Raw genomic sequence first — 18,810 nt, forward strand, 5'->3', positions numbered from 1 at the left:
AGAGCCGCTCTCGAATATGAATCGTACCACATATCTGTCTCCAGTATAGTCCCAAAGATACAAGTAAAGTCTTTGTTCCGTGTTTCAGCTTATTGGTGCTCGGCAGTAACATTAACACTCGGCCCTCTTTTTGTCTGCTTTCTGTGCTACTTCATTACTGTAGGAGGGATTGAAGATGTCATTATTGTGCCCACTTCTCTCTCTCCCTCTGTCCCTCTCTACTCCCCTTCCCTCTTTCACCCCTCCCTCTTCTTTACAATCCCTCCTACTAACAAAAAAACAAACAAACCTGCAATTTTTTATGTTCACTGACATTTACAACAATGAGAGAGGGAGAACCATCAACACCGCTACATGGTCACAAGTACTCACAGAATGCACACACAAACTGCAGGTTTATTTGTAGCTTTTTCCCTCCTCCATCTGAATGCCAGCCCAGCACAAGGACTCATCACTTGCCAGTGATGGCTGGACAGCAGATGTAGTGATGGCACCATTCTGTGATATTCACACACTGCTGAGATAATTAAACAATTTTTTTAATTACTAGTGATGTTATATTTATTAAAAACCAACACAGTAGAGTTATTTATGCACATACTTAATGGCACACTGCAATATAAAATTTTTATTTTTTTTACCCAAAGTGTAAAATTCACTCAGGATAGCACTACATATTTTAAACTAAAAATCGGCATAAAATGTGCAATCCATGCGCAAGTTAGTAGTGTATTTTTAAATTTTATTCGCAAAATATAGGATATTTGTAAATAAATTTTATTAAAAAAATTACATAATTGAATTAAAATTGTAAAAAAAAAATTCCTGAAGCCTACTTACATTGGATATAAATATAATCGCACATTGCTTTAAAATAAAATTTGTGTTTTTTTTTTTTTTTGCAAAGTTGGTAGAGACTAGGAGTAAGCAAATCGGGAAGTAATGTTTTATTTTAAATTCTTGCAGTTATCCTAGGCAAGTCCCACTACCTGCTGTTCACACTTGCGGCGGCCATGCAGGCTCGTATGCTGGTCACGTTCGACGAGGAGCTGAACCCACTTCCCGTGCCCGTGAGGGTCGGCCTGGTAAGTGTCCAGCTGAGACGGCATTGAAGTCATTAACAATATATCACTCATCCCTAGTTTAATCCTCAAGTTTCTCTAAAAGAAAGCGTTAATCCACAAATATAAGATCTAGTTCAATTAAAGTGCATTTATTCATAAATAGTAGCACTGATGCATTTGTTATTATAGGCTTGTGCGAATATTCAAATTTTCAGTTATTAATACGAATAATAAACTATTTGTATTCAATTTGACCTTGAATACTTAGATTTCGCAATAACGAAAATTTGTTTGCTTACTAATACCTCATAGTTTGTCATATACCAAAGCTTACTACCTTTTTCTGATGTTTAATGGGACTTCATAATCAAAAACATGAACAATAAGGGACTTTTTAAACATGCAACTAGTATTTGAAAGTTTTTTTTTTTTTTTTTTCGCTACACTCTCTCTAAACAGTATTGGTAAAATTTGTGTAAACAATTCAAAACACAGCATATTTGTCAATATTATTTGTATTCTTTTCGTCACATGCTCACAGAAGTAGGAAAAAAATAAACAAATGTCATTAACAATGGACTACACCAACATAAAACATGGACACACTATTGAGATGGGCATTACAAGAAGTAATTATAGTTTCAACGGCGATAGTAACAATTGATCTAACATCATGTGATACAGTTGCAGCTTACTTGCTGTACGTATATATATATATATATATATATATATATATATATATATATGTGACAAAACAGATGTTGCGACTCAAAAATATATAATTAAAGGTTAATAATGTGTTTATAATATTGCTGAACTAAAATACAATGTTCCTGGCTGCCGTTAATAACGAGAACTCATGAATACCTGGGTTTTAAATATGAGCTCATTCCATTACTAATTTGGAAATACAGTATAGCATTTTAGAAAAAGATTCATGTTTTTCTTAAAATAGATTGTAATTAATTTTATGGTATTTTGAGGATATCAATTTTCTGGATCAATATGTAGAGTAGCAGTGTAGAGGAATTTTTTCACAACTTTGAATTATTTTTCTTTCTTCTTATTAAAGCTCATAGAGTAATGCCAAGTTATATTACTGATGTGTAATAGTATTTGGATTATCTTTTCTCTATGAAAACTTTATAAAATAAAATACCTGTTATATAGGAATTTACTGGGTCTATACGATTTTTTTTAAATTTCACTTAAAAACAACTGACTGGGAGTGAGAGCAATCAAAAAGAACATTCTGTTTGGAAGAGTTGAGTTGAATTCTAACTTTCTGGTGAACAAGAATTTTTGCTCATTTGATAGAGACTTCAATGGTTTGTACAAGAATCATAAAGGAAGAGCACAAACATTAATTTTGCGAAGGACCATTAAAGAACCGTCATTATTGGCAGAACAAACTTTTGAGTGAATTATTTGTCTATAATAAGTTATGAAGTTATTCAAGGTATTGACTCCACCAACGTAATTTTATGAGCCATTTGGATGATCAAGTCTAGAACAACATTGTCTAACTACGCTTGAACTACAAGATTCTAAAAAATGACAACGACCCATCCGAGTGCTGAGAGTTTTTTGACGGTTTCTTCGAGAGGACTCTCGGTGTCTGCGGCGAGCCACCGCTTCGAATCATCTTCAGCTTTGTGAACACACCTCTTCGAACATTCACCGTTACTGCTAAGGTTCTGCGAAGCTTCGAGAATGTCGAATCTCGAATCGAATCTCGTGTGGTTCGACGAATCGAATCTTAGTTTAAAAAGATTTGTGCCATATTTCACTTACATAAACCATAACCACAAACATAATTTCCGTGCGTGCACACTGACAAAGGCATTGTGTGGCATTAAGTACAATGCAGCGAATTAATATTGTGACGAATCAACCAACATTATTTTGCTCTTTCAGTAATAGCTATTCATCTCCATCATAGCATATTTATTTCCGACGACGCCAGAGTGTTAAGCCAATGTTTACTCTATGGTGTATATTACGCTATCCCTCATGTCAACAGCAGCTCTGGAAACAAAAGCCAGAGCTAGTTTGCATCGCGCCCACCAGGATGCACTAGTGATGATGACGAATCATGGCAGACACGCATTTAGGAAACACAGACGGGAATTACGTTAACAGGTTAAATAATCTTTCTAATAATAGAAAACATTACGTTTATTAGTTTTTAAAATCTTAAAAGAACTAAAATAGAACTCCCATAATTATGACATCATCATTTAATAAGTCTGAAATGTTTTTAGCGCCTACTTAGGAATGTTACGACCAAGACCAAAACCTTTTATGTAAACAATGCGGTACGAGATTCTTTTAAATTATCAAGTTGTAAAACAAATTATTTTGATTAACAAAACTATCTTATGAAGGAAAAAAAGTTACTTATTTGAATAACGCTGTTTTCTTGAAACGAATTAAGTAGGGCGCTGCAGTGTTTGTCTAGATAGTTAAGACAAAACAATTTTGATTACAGTGTTTTTCGACTTTGCGTTAACCGTGTTTTTTGGTTATCCGTGGACCCATTACCCCGGATAATCGGGAGTCTACTGTATTTGGAGATGCAAGACTGACTATGCATTGCGCATACGTGAACAGCTGAGCTTCATCAGCATCATGTGATTAAAGTAGCGTGCAATATTCTTGTACACGAATGCCATAGCTGTGGTACACATACCCCAATACTCCAGATTTACTACAGGTATCGTATGTAACAGCGTCCAACAGACACGACTCCTGTTGACAAAAGGCAACATAGTTATGGTACATTATGCTAAATTCGTCTGAGCGTACTACCGAATGCGGACTCGTAAAATATTGTTTAGCGCAGTGTTTTGTAGTGACTTGAAACATTTACTGCCACATAAAACCAATACTATTGAATGTTAATATACTCTAATGCGCTAGTAATTCATATTATTCACTTTTACTCAATTGCAGGACAACCAGAATCTACCTACTTAATTATTTTTTACGTTGGCTCGGCCACGCTTGTCTACCCTAGCAGTGTACCGTCTACCGTGGCCATTGTTTTACTTTATTGGACATGGATACAGGACAGATTGCAATGGAAGACCAAAGTACCTCTGATCCTGAATTGGTACAGAGCGGCAGCATCCAGCCAGAGATTGAGTCAAAACAAAACGAAAATTGAACAAGGCTTTGTGGAAACACTATGAAGTTGTGGATGAAAAAACAGCACTGTGCAAACATTGCAAAAAGAACATCAAAACTCCAACTACTTTACCGAATATCGTGGTTATTTAATTTTTTTGTTAACTAGAAGTGTGCAGCAACATAATATTTTGACCTTTTCTGTGCACCATGAATAAAAATTAAAACAAAATATTAATGTTTTAATGAGTAATTGCTGGTATCATTGTTAGTTAATTTTGCTTAACTAAAATATCAATTTTTATATTGGATGTTAAAATCTGTAAATTGTTTACATTTAAACTTAAATGTTAATGTAGTTTCAAAGTATATAGGTATTTTGTTTTTATGTAAAATTCATGCAAGTATGCAATACATTGAATTATTGAATGTCTGACCTGCCCCTCTAGGTACAACTACGTGTCTTATTCTTCACATTCAAAGATGCCATGTAACTGATTTACTGAATACCTAGCTGAAAAAACTTCTTAGTCAAGTGTCAAACTTCAGCAGGGAAAAAATTCTCATGAGGCAAAAAATCAGAAAACACTCACATCTATGTTTTCGAAAACAACTCCACTGGATCCAAGTAGCAATGAAGCCAAGAAGGTAACAAATCTTATTGCTAGCATGCTTGTTTCATCATTCCTGCCTTACCATTTTTTGGAAGAACAGGGATTTAGGGATTTGATACATAATTTAAAACCAAACTATGTAGTTCCATCGAGTACAACCTTCTCGAGAAATGTTGTGCCTACTATGTATGCAAACGAAAAAGAAAAAATCAAATGTTTCCTTGAAAAAGATATTGTCCAAGTTGGTTCCATTTGTTTAATTACTGACAATTGGACGTCATGAGCAACAGACAGTTATGCTTCACTGACATGTCACTATGCAGTTGACTTTAATTATAAAACATTTACTTTGGGAATTTTTGCAATTGAAGGCTCACACACATCTGCTAATTTGAGGAAACTCCTGTCAGATATGACTGCCACCTGGAACATTCCTGGACCTGAAGAACACAGTACTGTGAAAATATTTATGGTAACTGACAATGCAAGAAATCTACGTTCTGCAATTGAGAATACAAAGTGGATCCATAGACCATGTTTTGCTCACTCTCTCCAGCTGGCTATAAAAGATGGTATAGATCAGTCAGAAAATGTCAAAAAGGTACTAGCTAAAGGTCGCAGTATTGTTGCACACTATTCTAGGAGTTCTGATGCCACTGCATGTTGACACACGTTGGTCTTCAGAGTTAACAATGCTGGAGAGGCTGATTCTGCTTAAAGAAGCTGTAGTAGCTGAACTGACATCTTCCAGTGCAGACATTGATTGTTTTTCAAATACTGAATGGAAGCTTGTTGAAAGTGTGGTTGGTGTGCTAAAACCATTTTCTGAAGCCACTGAAAATGCTTGTGGTAATTTTTTCCCCACGGCAAGCATGATAATTCCAACACTACACTGTCTAGATGCAACACTTGTGTGATTTGTTTTAAAAAACTCTTTTCAACCAGGGGTTCCTTATGCCAGATGTTTGATGAAATGTTTGAAATCAAGATTTCCTCTGTACAAAAAGGATAGTGTCAATGTCATCTGTACAATTGTTGACCCAAGGTTCAAGAATGCTCTCTTTAGTCATGAAGAGAAGGTGAATGCACACTTCCTCCTCAAACAAGAATGCAATCTTTATCATCCACCTGAATTGACACCTGAAGAATGTGAAAAATCATTCATTTTCTTTTCATCATTGTGGCCAGTGCTAGATGATATACCTATGCAAGAAACACCATCACTTCGGCAGGAAGAAGCAGAAATCACTACTTACTTGACATCACCCCGTGTAGCAAGAAGTATTAATTAACCCATATAAGTGGTGGAAGCAAAACAAACATCAGTACCCAAAAATTTCCGAAGTTGCCACTAGATATTTGCCCATTCAGGCAACACAAATTGCAAGCGAAAGAATGTTTTCTGCATCTGGCAATATTGTGACAGAAAGAAGGGACTTACTATGTCCAGACCATGTAGAGCAGCTGACATTCCTTCATGATAATTTTAAGAATAAATAATCTCACCTGTTCCAGTTTCACTCCAACTCCAGTGATAGAAAGATAGCAGAACTGAATATTGACATTAGTGTCACTTAAAAATAAAATACTTCATGTACTGTGCTTTAAATTAATGAAGCTGCTTCTACTGATATTATTTGTTTTAGTATTCTACATTTTATGTCTAGAAAGCCAAATATTTTAGGACGTGCTTATTTTTTTAGAAATGCATACTTTTTTTTTTACTATGTCAAGATTCAGTGCACTAAAAATGTATGAAATTAAGGATTTATTAGTATGCTTTGATATTGACCTGTGGTTTTAGGCTTCTTTGCTTTACTGTCAGAAAGTAACTAGCTATTGCTATTGCTGATTGTAAACCTGCATAATATATTATGAAGCATGTAAGAAAGTGTACTTATTTCTTATTTGTCTTCGTTTTGAGTGTATTTATAGCTGTAAGTTTGACCAAATTTGGAAGAAACTACAAAGTTTGTGTATTTTTATTGGTATTATTATTTTTACATATTGTTATAAAAGTGTTGGTATTATTTTAAAGTAGTTACAGACTATGTACGTAGGTCTACTATTAATATTACAAACATGCATATAATAATAGTTTTGTATTTTATGTAACATAATATAAGTATTAGTTAATATGAAATGGCATTGCAATTGCAATGAAAAATGATAAATAAAAGGTTTTATTGGGTAACATATTTATGTACAAAATTAGTATTTATTACTGTCAACTAAAATTCAAGAAAAAGATTCGAGGTTCAGGAATCTTTAAAGATTTGATTCGTGATTTGATTTGAGACAAAAATCCTAGATTCGCAGAAGCCTTACTGCGATTCACAAGGTCACCCAACAACCATAGACAGCTTCTCTCCACAAGTCAAGGTTGTAATTATTTCCCACAGTTGGACTCTCCACAAAATTAACATTGTACACCTATCCCTCACTTAGCATGTCTTCAGATTGCGCGGATTCATTTAGTGTGATGTGAATTTTACTGCCCCAGTCTTGAATAGCACGAAATCTCGGCAGGCAAAAAAAAAAGTCGAGCACAACGCCACAAAGTCTGTTTCAACTTCTGTAAACAACAAACAGATGTGCCGTGGGATACAGTTCTCCAAACAAGGGGGGTAGAGATGCGCGCGCAGGTCTGTCTATGCTATCAGCTGTTGTACAAACATCAGCTATGGCAAGTTAAATTGCGGCAATGGAGTGTAAAGGACCAAATGTTTTTACGTCCACGCATATCCGCCGTGCCGTACCGTTGTCGCCTGGCCACAAACCGGGCCATGAACTCAGTCTAGCCAGTGGCAGGGAATTCACTCAGACAAAAGCAATGTCTGCCCATTCAGCTGCCGGTAACTGTAGGTGCTTGATCACTCATAATGAATCGTGTTCAAGTATTTGAGACAAAACTAGAAGTATAACGGCGCGCAGATTGTCATGAAGGGAATGCTTATGTTGGTCGTACTTTAGTTTTAAGCAAGTCAATCAACTGTGCGCACAATCGTACGAAATAAGGACTCTTACCAAAAGTTTAAATAAGTGTGATGCTGTTGGTTGTACTAACAGGAATATATTTGACCTTAGATACCGGAACAGAAATGAACAGATGATTCACGTGGAAAAGTTTGTTAAATGAATGTTGCAATGAAAAAAATAATCATTGGACTGACAGGATTGATGTGAACCAGGTGGTGATACACGAATAAGCTTTTTAAATTTTTGAAAAATTAAAATGTATTTATCCGGACAGAAATATCGGTTTCACTTTCAGTAAAGGATGGTTTGGAAAGGTACACGACGTGAGTTGAAGGTCACGCCCGAGTGGGCAAGTCAGCCAGCCGACTGACGAATACTATCTCCCATCACGCTGTGTTGTATGTGTCATACAAAGTGCGATGGGAGGCATATAAAGATAAATGATGTGACATATTTATAGTTCAGTGTTATTCAACGCATTTATATTGTGTAAAATATATTTTCCTACACAATTTTGGAACACATTAAATAAATTAGCTTTGCTGTTTATGGAAACTAATGCTTCAGAATACGCTATTTCGAATAACAAGCATTTTAGGAACGAATTAGTCGTGCTAAGTGAGGGATTAGGTGTATTGTGGCAAAATAAGGTATGGTCCATGGCATGTAAAACTTTTTGTTTTAGGGTAAATGTTGTGTTATATGATATTAGGTAACTAGCATTCTCTTTCAAAAAGTTAGTCATTTTAACTTTGATGATTGCTGCTTCAATTTAACCTTAACTCTTTACTTGAAATGCTGGTAGATGTTTGAAACCATATTTTAATTTTAACTCCTTTACTGTTTCTCACTATATTCCAGAGATGATCCCTAGTATTAACTTTCTCTTGTTTATTTAATGTACTGACTAACTAGTTGTGCAAAGGTAACTTGTAATATTTTAACAATATCACACATAACTGATTAAAGTTATTTTTCTTTAGTTAACTTGAAAACATGACTCCAACTGATTTAATTATTTAATCCAAATTTGAATGCTAGTTTTATCAGTGACACTGATGTCAAGTGTGTGTTCAACAAATTGTTTCATTTGTCGTTGAGTTTTTCATAAGTAAGTTTTGTTTCGATGAACTGGGAGTATAATATGCTGATACCTAGTTTTCATTGTTTAGGAGAATATATATTCAAAATATACATTTCTATTGGTTTTAATCATATCTTTGAGTTAAAAGTAATAGTAGTTTGATTTGAGCTTAGTGTTTATTTATCAAGTTTTCTATGGCGCCCAGGCTGAACAAATATTACAGTTTCGTTTTGATTGATGATAGTAACCTAATCTTTTGAAATATTGATAATATTTCTTAAGACTTTGAATAAAATTAATTTAAGATAGTGGAATGTGGAATACGTGCGAAGAGCTATTTCAAGGAAATATAAATTTTTATTTATATAGAAAGTAATGTTAGTCAAATTGATTAATCAGAACATTTATTTAGTTTTAAATAAATTAAGTTCTACAGCAAGTAGCATAAGCAACTATGTTCTTACTTTAAAGAAGGTTTTGGAAAATAAGGTGAATAAGAACTGAAACGAAAGGTTGGTTAAGTTAGGTTAGCTGCATAGTGATTGTAAAAAATCATTTCATAATTTAAATATTTTAACAAACATTTTACATATAATTATTGTAGCTGACTTAACTTAAACAGTTTTTCACTTTAGTATTGTTTGCCTAATTCTCCAGAAGTTATATGATGTGAAAAACAAAAATTGTTTAGTGGGATAATAATTCTCTTTCTTAATATTCAAATTTCATATTCGTATTTGTGAATAACTTGATATTTGTATTTGTATTCAATTCGAACTAAAACAACTGATATTCGCACAGGCCTAGTTATTTTAAGTAGTTATAACTACACAGCACTGCTCAGAAAGTTTTTTGTGAGGGTTTTACTGGTTGACTGCACAGTATTTGGCTTCTTTAACCTTGGATAAGGAGAGATTGTTCTTAAAAATGTAAAGTTCTCAGTGTCTTTTTGAAACAAACACAAGAACAGCTTACATTGTGCACCTGGGCTTATCATCATTTTATCTTATGTGAAAGTTGACTATCCACCCCTGTTTCTTGTGCCACATCCTGAATTACCATCTTGTTGAATAACCTGCCCTATTTATAGACATTACAAATGTTTACAAATTCCTGCTCGTGCAAGCAACACTCAATTCTCAAAACTCTCGAACTTAATTAATAGGGGTGTCGTAGTTAAAATAAATTCACCATTTGAAAGACAACATCAGTTGTAAGAGGCTCCCCATGTTTTGAGCTCAAAACATGGCACAAAAAGTTTGTCTTAAAATTGATTACTTTATGTTCCAAACTTCAATATTTGTGTGAGTGGGTTGTCACCACCCACCACCTCCGGCTAGCTCAAATTAGGTGATGAGTGGAACATACTGTAGTGGGTAACTCTCCAGTAATAATTTAATAACGCCCAACTACAAAGAAAAACTTTATTTTCACCACATGTTTCACAGCTCCTTCCAAAATCACCGTTACAAGCCTCTCTCTCCCTCCAAAAACAAAGTTCCATATCCTTCCGCGGTCAATATTTGCACTTACTTCAACCAAATATACACTTCAAAATAAAATAAGTTTAACAAAAAAAGATACAAGATTTTAAACCACAAATTCATTTACTTTACCATTATTTAACAGCTTACAATAACTTCTGGCAACCTATAAAGAAATAGTTCCGGCACAATATGGCGGCAGCATACAGCGATTTTGTCTCAAATAAAGTGAAACGTCACTTGGCCAATCACAGCTAACTAGGTCACACCACAACACTTTCAAACACCTGGCGCCAGCTGGACGGCCCTTCCTTACTCCTTCTTCCCAAAACCCGGCTTAAACTTAAATTTATAAATCATCTCTGCCAGAAATCACCGACAGAAACAAAGGAGTTATAGAAAACATTTAAGGAATGCAGAGACAAATATTTCCATACAAAACATAACACAAGAATAAATATTTTTTTATCTTCTCAAAACCCCACGCTAAAGAATCAATGTTAGGGTAGGTCAGTGCCTAACCTCCTTACAACCCCCCAAGTTAAATGGAGTTTGAGTAAACAAAATTTAACTTTTGCCTGAGGTATGTGCAAGCCAGCGACCAATTCTCCCTTAGTTACTTCCTTCCAGCTTTTACACCACTTACCTCACAAAACAAGATAGCCATTTACAAGTGTTCAGTTTTACTTAATTACTTTCTCTAACACTGTTAATAACAAGTCACAGAATCCCAATAGACAAAATTACAGACTTGTAATTAACAAACAAACAAGAATATACCCTTAGCACAAATCTACTTGTACACAACCATCAATAAAATAAACCCACATTGGCTCTTACCAACAACCCCCTTATGAGAGTCCCAAAATGTTTCAAGAGATTTCCTGCTTCAAGCCAACATGTTATGCAGGTTATCCCGTTACATCACTAACCACACGACAAACATCAAATCAAACAATATAACATGAAACAACTCTCGAAACTCTAATCAACTTGAAAATGGCGCCACACGATTGGATTCACGTTTCACTAATGTACGGCTTTAACAAATATTGGTTGAAGCTACCTCGAACACCCCTGCCACCAGTCAAGTGTCCAATCTCCCAGACATTTTTTCCTACTTCCCTAGTGATCCTGAACGGCCCTTCATATAGCAGTCCCAGTTTTTTCGTCTCTTTTAACATAAAATCACTTCTCCCACAAACTCTGAGCAGTACCAAATCCCCTACCTTGAAGTTACTGCTTATAACTCTCTGTTGTACTCCTCTCCTCAATGCTGCATGCTTAAGTTTCAGTTTAACTTCCTCTATCCTGTCACTAGTCTGATCCTCCTCCCCACTAGGAAACTTAAATTTTAGGGCTAGACTGTCCCGCTGAATTTTGCCACTGGTAAGTTCCTGCGGTGAAAAACCTGTACTGCTGTGAATGTGTTCATTAAAAAACCTATTTAATAGTGGTACAGCTTCAGCCCACTTGCTGTGCTGCTCATGGCAATAGGTGCGTAGCAATCTCCCTATTTCCCTCATAACACGCTCAATCGGATTCCCCTGCGGGTGCCTGACAGAGCTATAGATCACATCAACGCCCTTCCAGGCTAACTCCCAGCGCCAAACATCCGCAGTGAACTGGGTACCGTGGTCACTCAGTATTCTCTTAGGTACACCCATTCTTTCAAAATAATGATTGAGTAACTTGTCAACACATGCCGCTGCCGTGGCTTTCTTTAAAGGATAGCAAAGCACAAACTTGGTAAAAACATTTAATACCGCGAAAATGTACTGGACACCTCCCCTCGACTTGGGCAGTGGGCCATATAGGTCCACAGCTAAAAGATCCTCCGGTCCTGATGGAACAATTGGTTCCCATTTACCTTCCCAATTACGATTAGGGTATTTCGCCTTTTGGCAAATGTCGCAACTACTAATTATTTTCCTAATTGTCTTTTCCATATTAGACCAATAGTAGCTGTTACTTGCTAACCAAAATACTTTTTTGTTCCCAAAATGTCCAGTGGATCGGTGAAGATGCCATACTAATTGGTTGACCAATATCTTAGGTATACATAGTCTCCATTTTCCCGAATCATCCTTCCTATAGAGTACTTTACCCGTTATACAGTACCACAAAAGCAGCTTCTGGACTTGTGGTTGGTTGACATCTTTATTTTCATCTTCTAATACCCCTATGATCATGCCCCAGACTTCATCTTCCCTTTGGGCCTCCCCTAACTTGGTGAACTTCCTAAATAGTTCATCATCCTTTTCCACATTAATAATGGCCATAATGGGTCCTGCTCGGGGTTTCTCCTCCATAATTAACTCCCCTTGCTCTTTTATCGTCCTACTTAGTAAATCTGCATCCCCATTCTCCTTGCCCGAGATGTAAACAATCTCCAAGTCATACTCCTGCAGAGCTAGGCACCACCTAGTCAGACGGCTCCCCATCAGTTTGCATGATTGTAAGAAAGCTAGTGAATGATGATCGGACTGCACTATGATTTTACTGCCTAACACTATATTTCTCAATTTCTCGAGGCTCCACACTACTGCCAGACATTCCCGTTCCGTAACAGTATAGGACCTTTCAGCTGCATTCAAACTCCTACTCAGCATGGCTATCAGGTGTTCTTCCCCCTCCTCCCCTAGCTGGAAGCACTTTGCACCCAATCCATAGCTGGAGGCATCTGTACTGATGTAGAATTCCTTGGTGAAATCAGGGTGCCGGATTACACAATTGTCCACGAAAAGGGTTTTTGCCCTGTGGAAACTACTCTCACATTGGTCATTCCAATCCCAAACGCCATCCTTCCTAAGTAAATTCAACATAGGTGCCACCACATCTGAGAACCGTTCAACGAACCTTCGGTAAAAATTACACAATCCCAAAAATCCTCGCAGTTCTTTGACAGTTTTGGGTCGCGGAAATTCTCTAATTAACCTCACCTTTTCCGGGTCCGGTCTTATTCCCTCTGCACTCAACCTAAAACCTAGAAAAATCACCTCGTTCCTTAGAAACATTGTTTTGGATACGTTCAAGGTTAAATTCACCTCCCTTAGTCGGTACAACAACTGCTCAAGAATTTCCAAGTGCTCGCCAAACGTTTCTGTTGCAATTAGCACATCATCCACATAGGTTCGAACTCTGGACTCTAATTCGGGACCTAAGGAAGCATCCACCGCCCTACAGAACTCCCCTACACTATTAGGTAAACCAAAAGGCAGTACCTTGAACTGGTATACACGCCCCTTGTAAAGAAAAGCTGTGTATTTTCTATCGTTGACATGCAGTGGCACCTGCCAGTACCTCTTTACAAAATCAGTCGTGCTGATGTATTTACATCCATAGAACGCAGTGAACAATTGGCTGGGCTCCACTGGACTCTGCCTATCGGGAACAATTCTGCCTTTTAATGCCCTTGAATCTACACATAGCCTCACCCTCCCATCTTTCTTTCTAGCACACACCAAGGGGTTTACAAAAGGACTGTTCCCTCTTTCGATTATGCCGCTAGCTTCCATCTGCCTAATTTGGTTCTCAACCTCATCCTTACATGCCCAAGGGATCGGGTAGCTCCTACCTCTGAATGGCGTGTCGTCTTCCATGGGTATTCTGGCCACATACTTGGTGGTCAGCCCAGGTTCTCCCCGAAAAACATCTTTAAATTCAAGCAACAGTCCCCTTAACTGCATCCTTTCCTCCTCACTTCCTACCTCACATCGCTCTAACATATGCTTCACCTCCTCCTCCCAATGTGTAGCGGTGACCCTTTGAATTTGTTGTGGGTCCTTTTCTAACATTTCGCCTAGTTCTTCCTCCAATTTACCCTCCTTCCAATCCTCCACACACTGTACCCTCAATACCCCCGGACTCCGGTCCAACCAGTTGTCACTCCTCACCATAGCATAAGGGTCTCCTTTAATGAAAATCCTAGCCTGAACAAAATCAACAACTATGTTGTGACTATGCATGAAGTCAATGCCAAGTATCACCTCCTTGGTTAATCTGGGTATAACCAGACAATTTGCACGGTAGGTCTCTCTCCCTAACTGAAAATCCAAAAAGATTTGCTTGTTTACCTTTCTGCTTTTACCCCTGGTGGCCCCAATTACCGTCAGCTGAGGTACGGGCAGTGTGGGATACGTGAATCCCTGCTTGTTTAGCTCTGCTAGGAACTGTTCGGAAATCCCACTGACTTCCGATCCCGAATCAAAAAGGACTGCTACCTCCTGGTCCCCTATCTTACACATTAGTTCAGGCACACATACTTTATTTGGTTTCTGGGCTCCTTCAGACAATAAAAATTCTCTATCATCAGTGAAGATTGCAGCAGCCATGTGAATAGGCCTACACCCACCTAGCGGCCCTTCAACAGATTCGATCGCCCTAGCCTGACTGCCTAGGCTCGACGATCCACTTCGTTTCCCGATTGGGCATTAGAACGGTGGTCGCCGTTGCCTCCTCTCTCATCTATCTTACCTTCTTTCTCACCCCTCTCTCCCTGTCCTGCACCCGCTTTTCTATCATCCCCATCTACTGGCCCACTACCATTCTTCCCGTATCTCCAGCTACCTTGCCCCCTCCCATTACCAGATCCTCCTCCCTTCCATGGCCTGGTTCCCCAGTGGCTGTTATTGGAGTCCTGGTTACTGTTGCTGGTCTTTTCCTGAAAATACCCACCTTGGCTCTGATACCCCCCACTTGCTTTGCCATGGCAAAAATTATCAACCCCCAAACTCTGTGGTTGTCCAGACGCACCTCGTGGCTCTCTCCAAGCATTTATACGGTCTAACTCCTTAAGTACCTTGCGCAGCTGCTCAACAGTGGATATATCCTTTCCTACCAGTGCCTCTTGTACATGTTCAGGTGTTTGTGAATACACAAGAGTAACTATCTCCTCCTCACTGAACGCTGTATCGTAATACCTACTACGCTCAACTACATTGCTAAGATGGGCCTCTAGCTGCCCTGCCACGCATCTCCCCTGATACAGATTCGCTCGATCTATCCCTTGCACCCTTTTCCCCCAGTATTCACTTGTAAATTCTTTTTCGAATTCTTTGAACGTGGTAATGCGGTTTTCACTTAGCCTCAACCAATTCTCACCTGTCCCCACAATGGATCTCTTTGCCACAAAAAGTTTTTTATCTTCCGAGCACCCATAAACTGCGAAAAATTCGTGTAGTTTGCCAAGATGCTTCTTTGGGTGTACCCTATCCTGCCCCGAAAATTTAGGGATGTCTCGGTCCTGATATGGCTGTGTGAGACGCCTATTTCGACACATACCGTTTCCACTACACCCCCCAGCGCTAAGTTCTCCCTCTATCGTAGCTAACTTTTGACTGAGGTTCCCTATCTTGGTTTCGTTCCCATCTATCTTTCGCCCCCACTGGTTCATCTCATTGCGAGTTTGTGCCATGGCTTCCTCCTGCAACCTACTTTCGCTTGATAGTTTTGCTTTAGCCGTCTCTAGCTCTTGATTAACAAGCAAAACTTCCCCTCGGCTGCTGGCCATCATTCCCTCTAGGGATGTCAGCTGATGTTCTATGTTTTTGACATCAAGTTGGTGAGTGTTTACTTCCTCCTCCACTTTGGCTATTTGCTCCCTAATGGCCACCTGTTCCTGGACTAGGCTGGAAACTTGGTTTTCCGCTTCTGCTAAACGACCAGCATACCGCTCTTCCAAAACCTCCTGCCTCGAGCGAAACTCTGCAAAATCCCCCCTGATCTCTGCTTTGAAATTTTCCAACTTTTGATGGTGTACCGCAAACATTTCTTTAATTAGTGACGCTAGATCCTGGTTACTCTCCCCTGCTGGCGGAGGTGGTGTGGATATGTCCCCGACAGATTGTTCCTCCCCTTGCTCTACTATTTCCCCTTGCTGATTGAGCACCCCAACACTTACTAGTGGCAGGTCCTCCAAACTAGCGCCTGTTGCGCTACTGGCTAGTGCCCCAGTTGATCGAGTATTTACTGGCGCCATGTTCAAAGACAAAGATATTATTTACTCATACACCAGTTACTCTAAATATACAAAACAAAAAACAAACATTTTCCCTTCCACTAAACCCCACAGGATCTCGAACGTGTACAGCTAATCAATGATCAAAGAGTACAGTTCCAACTTACACCACTGCACCTTATCCTGTTTTGCACGTTTTTATGCTTTTTTTTTTTTTTACAAAGACCCTACATAACAAAAGTGCACAACTACTTCACAAAGAAAAATATAACACCGTCAATATGCTATTAACACAAACCGACGAGTCGAAATACTTGGCTGATACTGTGTATGTAGGGGAGTGTGACGGTGTATCTCCGACCTTAATTGACGGGTTCCCTGGTGACCGCTGCGAATGCCGCTATGTCGTCCACGGAGTGTCCTAGGCCGTTGTCCTCTGCCGAGCTGTCCCACGCTGTCGCCTCTGCCGCTGTAGACACGTGGTCGTCTCTGCCGCTGTAGACACTTGGGCTTCACACGTAGAATCACACTTCCTCCAGTGATTACACCGCGAGTGACTATTTACGCCGCATTCGTTATTCTGCACTTTGCAGACCTCCAGTCACGCTCCCTAGGTGATTACACCGCCCTTTGTTTCCGCTGCATTTGCCACGCCGACGCCGACCTTTTCACAAACAACTCCTTTTGTCCTTTTTTTTTTTCACTCAACACTGCCTATTGTTTACCCGAGTACTCAACTTCGTCGGGTCCCTGTTCGGGCGCCAAAATATGTAGTGGGTAACTCTCCAGTAATAATTTAATAACGCCCAACTACAAAGAAAAACTTTATTTTCACCACATGTTTCACAGCTCCTTCCAAAATCACCGTTACAAGCCTCTCTCTCCCTCCAAAAACAAAGTTCCATATCCTTCCGCGGTCAATATTTGCACTTACTTCAACCAAATATACACTTCAAAATAAAATAAGTTTAACAAAAAAAGATACAAGATTTTAAACCACAAATTCATTTACTTTACCATTATTTAACAGCTTACAATAACTTCTGGCAACCTATAAAGAAATAGTTCCGGCACAATATGGCGGCAGCATACAGCGATTTTGTCTCAAATAAAGTGAAACGTCACTTGGCCAATCACAGCTAACTAGGTCACACCACAACACTTTCAAACACCTGGCGCCAGCTGGACGGCCCTTCCTTACTCCTTCTTCCCAAAACCCGGCTTAAACTTAAATTTATAAATCATCTCTGCCAGAAATCACCGACAGAAACAAAGGAGTTATAGAAAACATTTAAGGAATGCAGAGACAAATATTTCCATACAAAACATAACACAAGAATAAATATTTTTTTATCTTCTCAAAACCCCACGCTAAAGAATCAATGTTAGGGTAGGTCAGTGCCTAACCTCCTTACAATACAGGTTAGAAGCAGGTCACGAAGAAATTACTGCTCAATGTTTGATGGATTACCTGTTTCTTTTATTCATGATAAAATCACACCACATTCCGTATAACAGAGCACACAAAAAAATTACATTATATTGCACAGATCAGTTCCGGACAGGGATGACTGGACAAAACACTTTGTCGCCTCGCTGTGAGCTTTGCCTACGACTAGCGTCAAAAATTTCTAATTTATTAAATGTCCGAAGAGGAAAAAAAAAAAGGTTGGTAGGCGTCGCTCGGACCGTAGCTGTTAAGGGCATTGACTGGTTGCCAAGAACTTCAGTAAAATATGAAAAATTGCCTATCTAAATGCACGGATGTATGACAAGTAGCATCTTCTAAATTTTCAGGCGAACTTGGCCGTATAATCCCGTGTCCCTCCAGGCTAATAACACACCTTACACCTTGCCGACCCCATGGCCGATCCTCGTCAACACAGCTGGGTGCTTCACTAATGGGGATTATCGTAATCCCTGGTTTGAAAAGAGGAAAGGAAGCATCTCATGCTGCTTGTCCTGGGGCGAGTTGAGGTGTTATGTGAAGTTCAGGAAATTAAATGGTTGAATTTGTGAATTCAATAAGTTGTAGATATCAAAATGCTACACAGAATTTAAAAATAAATACTTTGATATTGCGAACTCTGCAAAGTGGTACATATAATTAAGTTTTCACAGTGCCATATGTGTTTATTTTCTCTTGCTTGTTTGATAAACTTCTCCGTTGTACATGCATGTAAAAGGCGTCGTACACATTCTATGTGCGACATTATTTGAAACTAGAAGGTCTTTTAAAAATAACACCGAAAGTTCGCGCAGCGACATTTAGGCCCTACATAGTCTGCCTGCCGATGTTGCAGTAAAATAAATCATAAATAGTAATGGAAGGCAACGCATACGTGTATTTATTTATGTAGGGACTATATCTACGCGTATCTACAGTTCACCTTCGGTATTTCTAGCATTACATAGTATCTCTCCGTGTATATCTCCGACAAAAACAAGTTATTGTTTGAACGCAGAATCAAGGCATGATTCCTGTGGGTAGTCGGGA

General features: G+C 38.6%; 1 protein-coding gene across 1 annotated transcript in view; it reads left to right on the top strand.

Annotated features, from left to right (window-relative positions):
* The window catches only part of LOC134542609 (26S proteasome non-ATPase regulatory subunit 2), an 85,421-nt gene that overhangs the window by 54,870 nt on the left and 11,741 nt on the right, over positions 1-18,810 (top strand). The window contains exon 15 of the mRNA XM_063386991.1: positions 967-1,085. Within this exon, the coding sequence (XP_063243061.1) occupies positions 967-1,085 (119 nt within the window). The remainder of the gene's footprint in view (positions 1-966; positions 1,086-18,810) is intronic.

The sequence above is a fragment of the Bacillus rossius genome, chromosome 1, assembly GCF_032445375.1.
Source record: "Bacillus rossius redtenbacheri isolate Brsri chromosome 1, Brsri_v3, whole genome shotgun sequence".
Lineage (NCBI taxonomy): Eukaryota > Metazoa > Arthropoda > Insecta > Phasmatodea > Bacillidae > Bacillus > Bacillus rossius.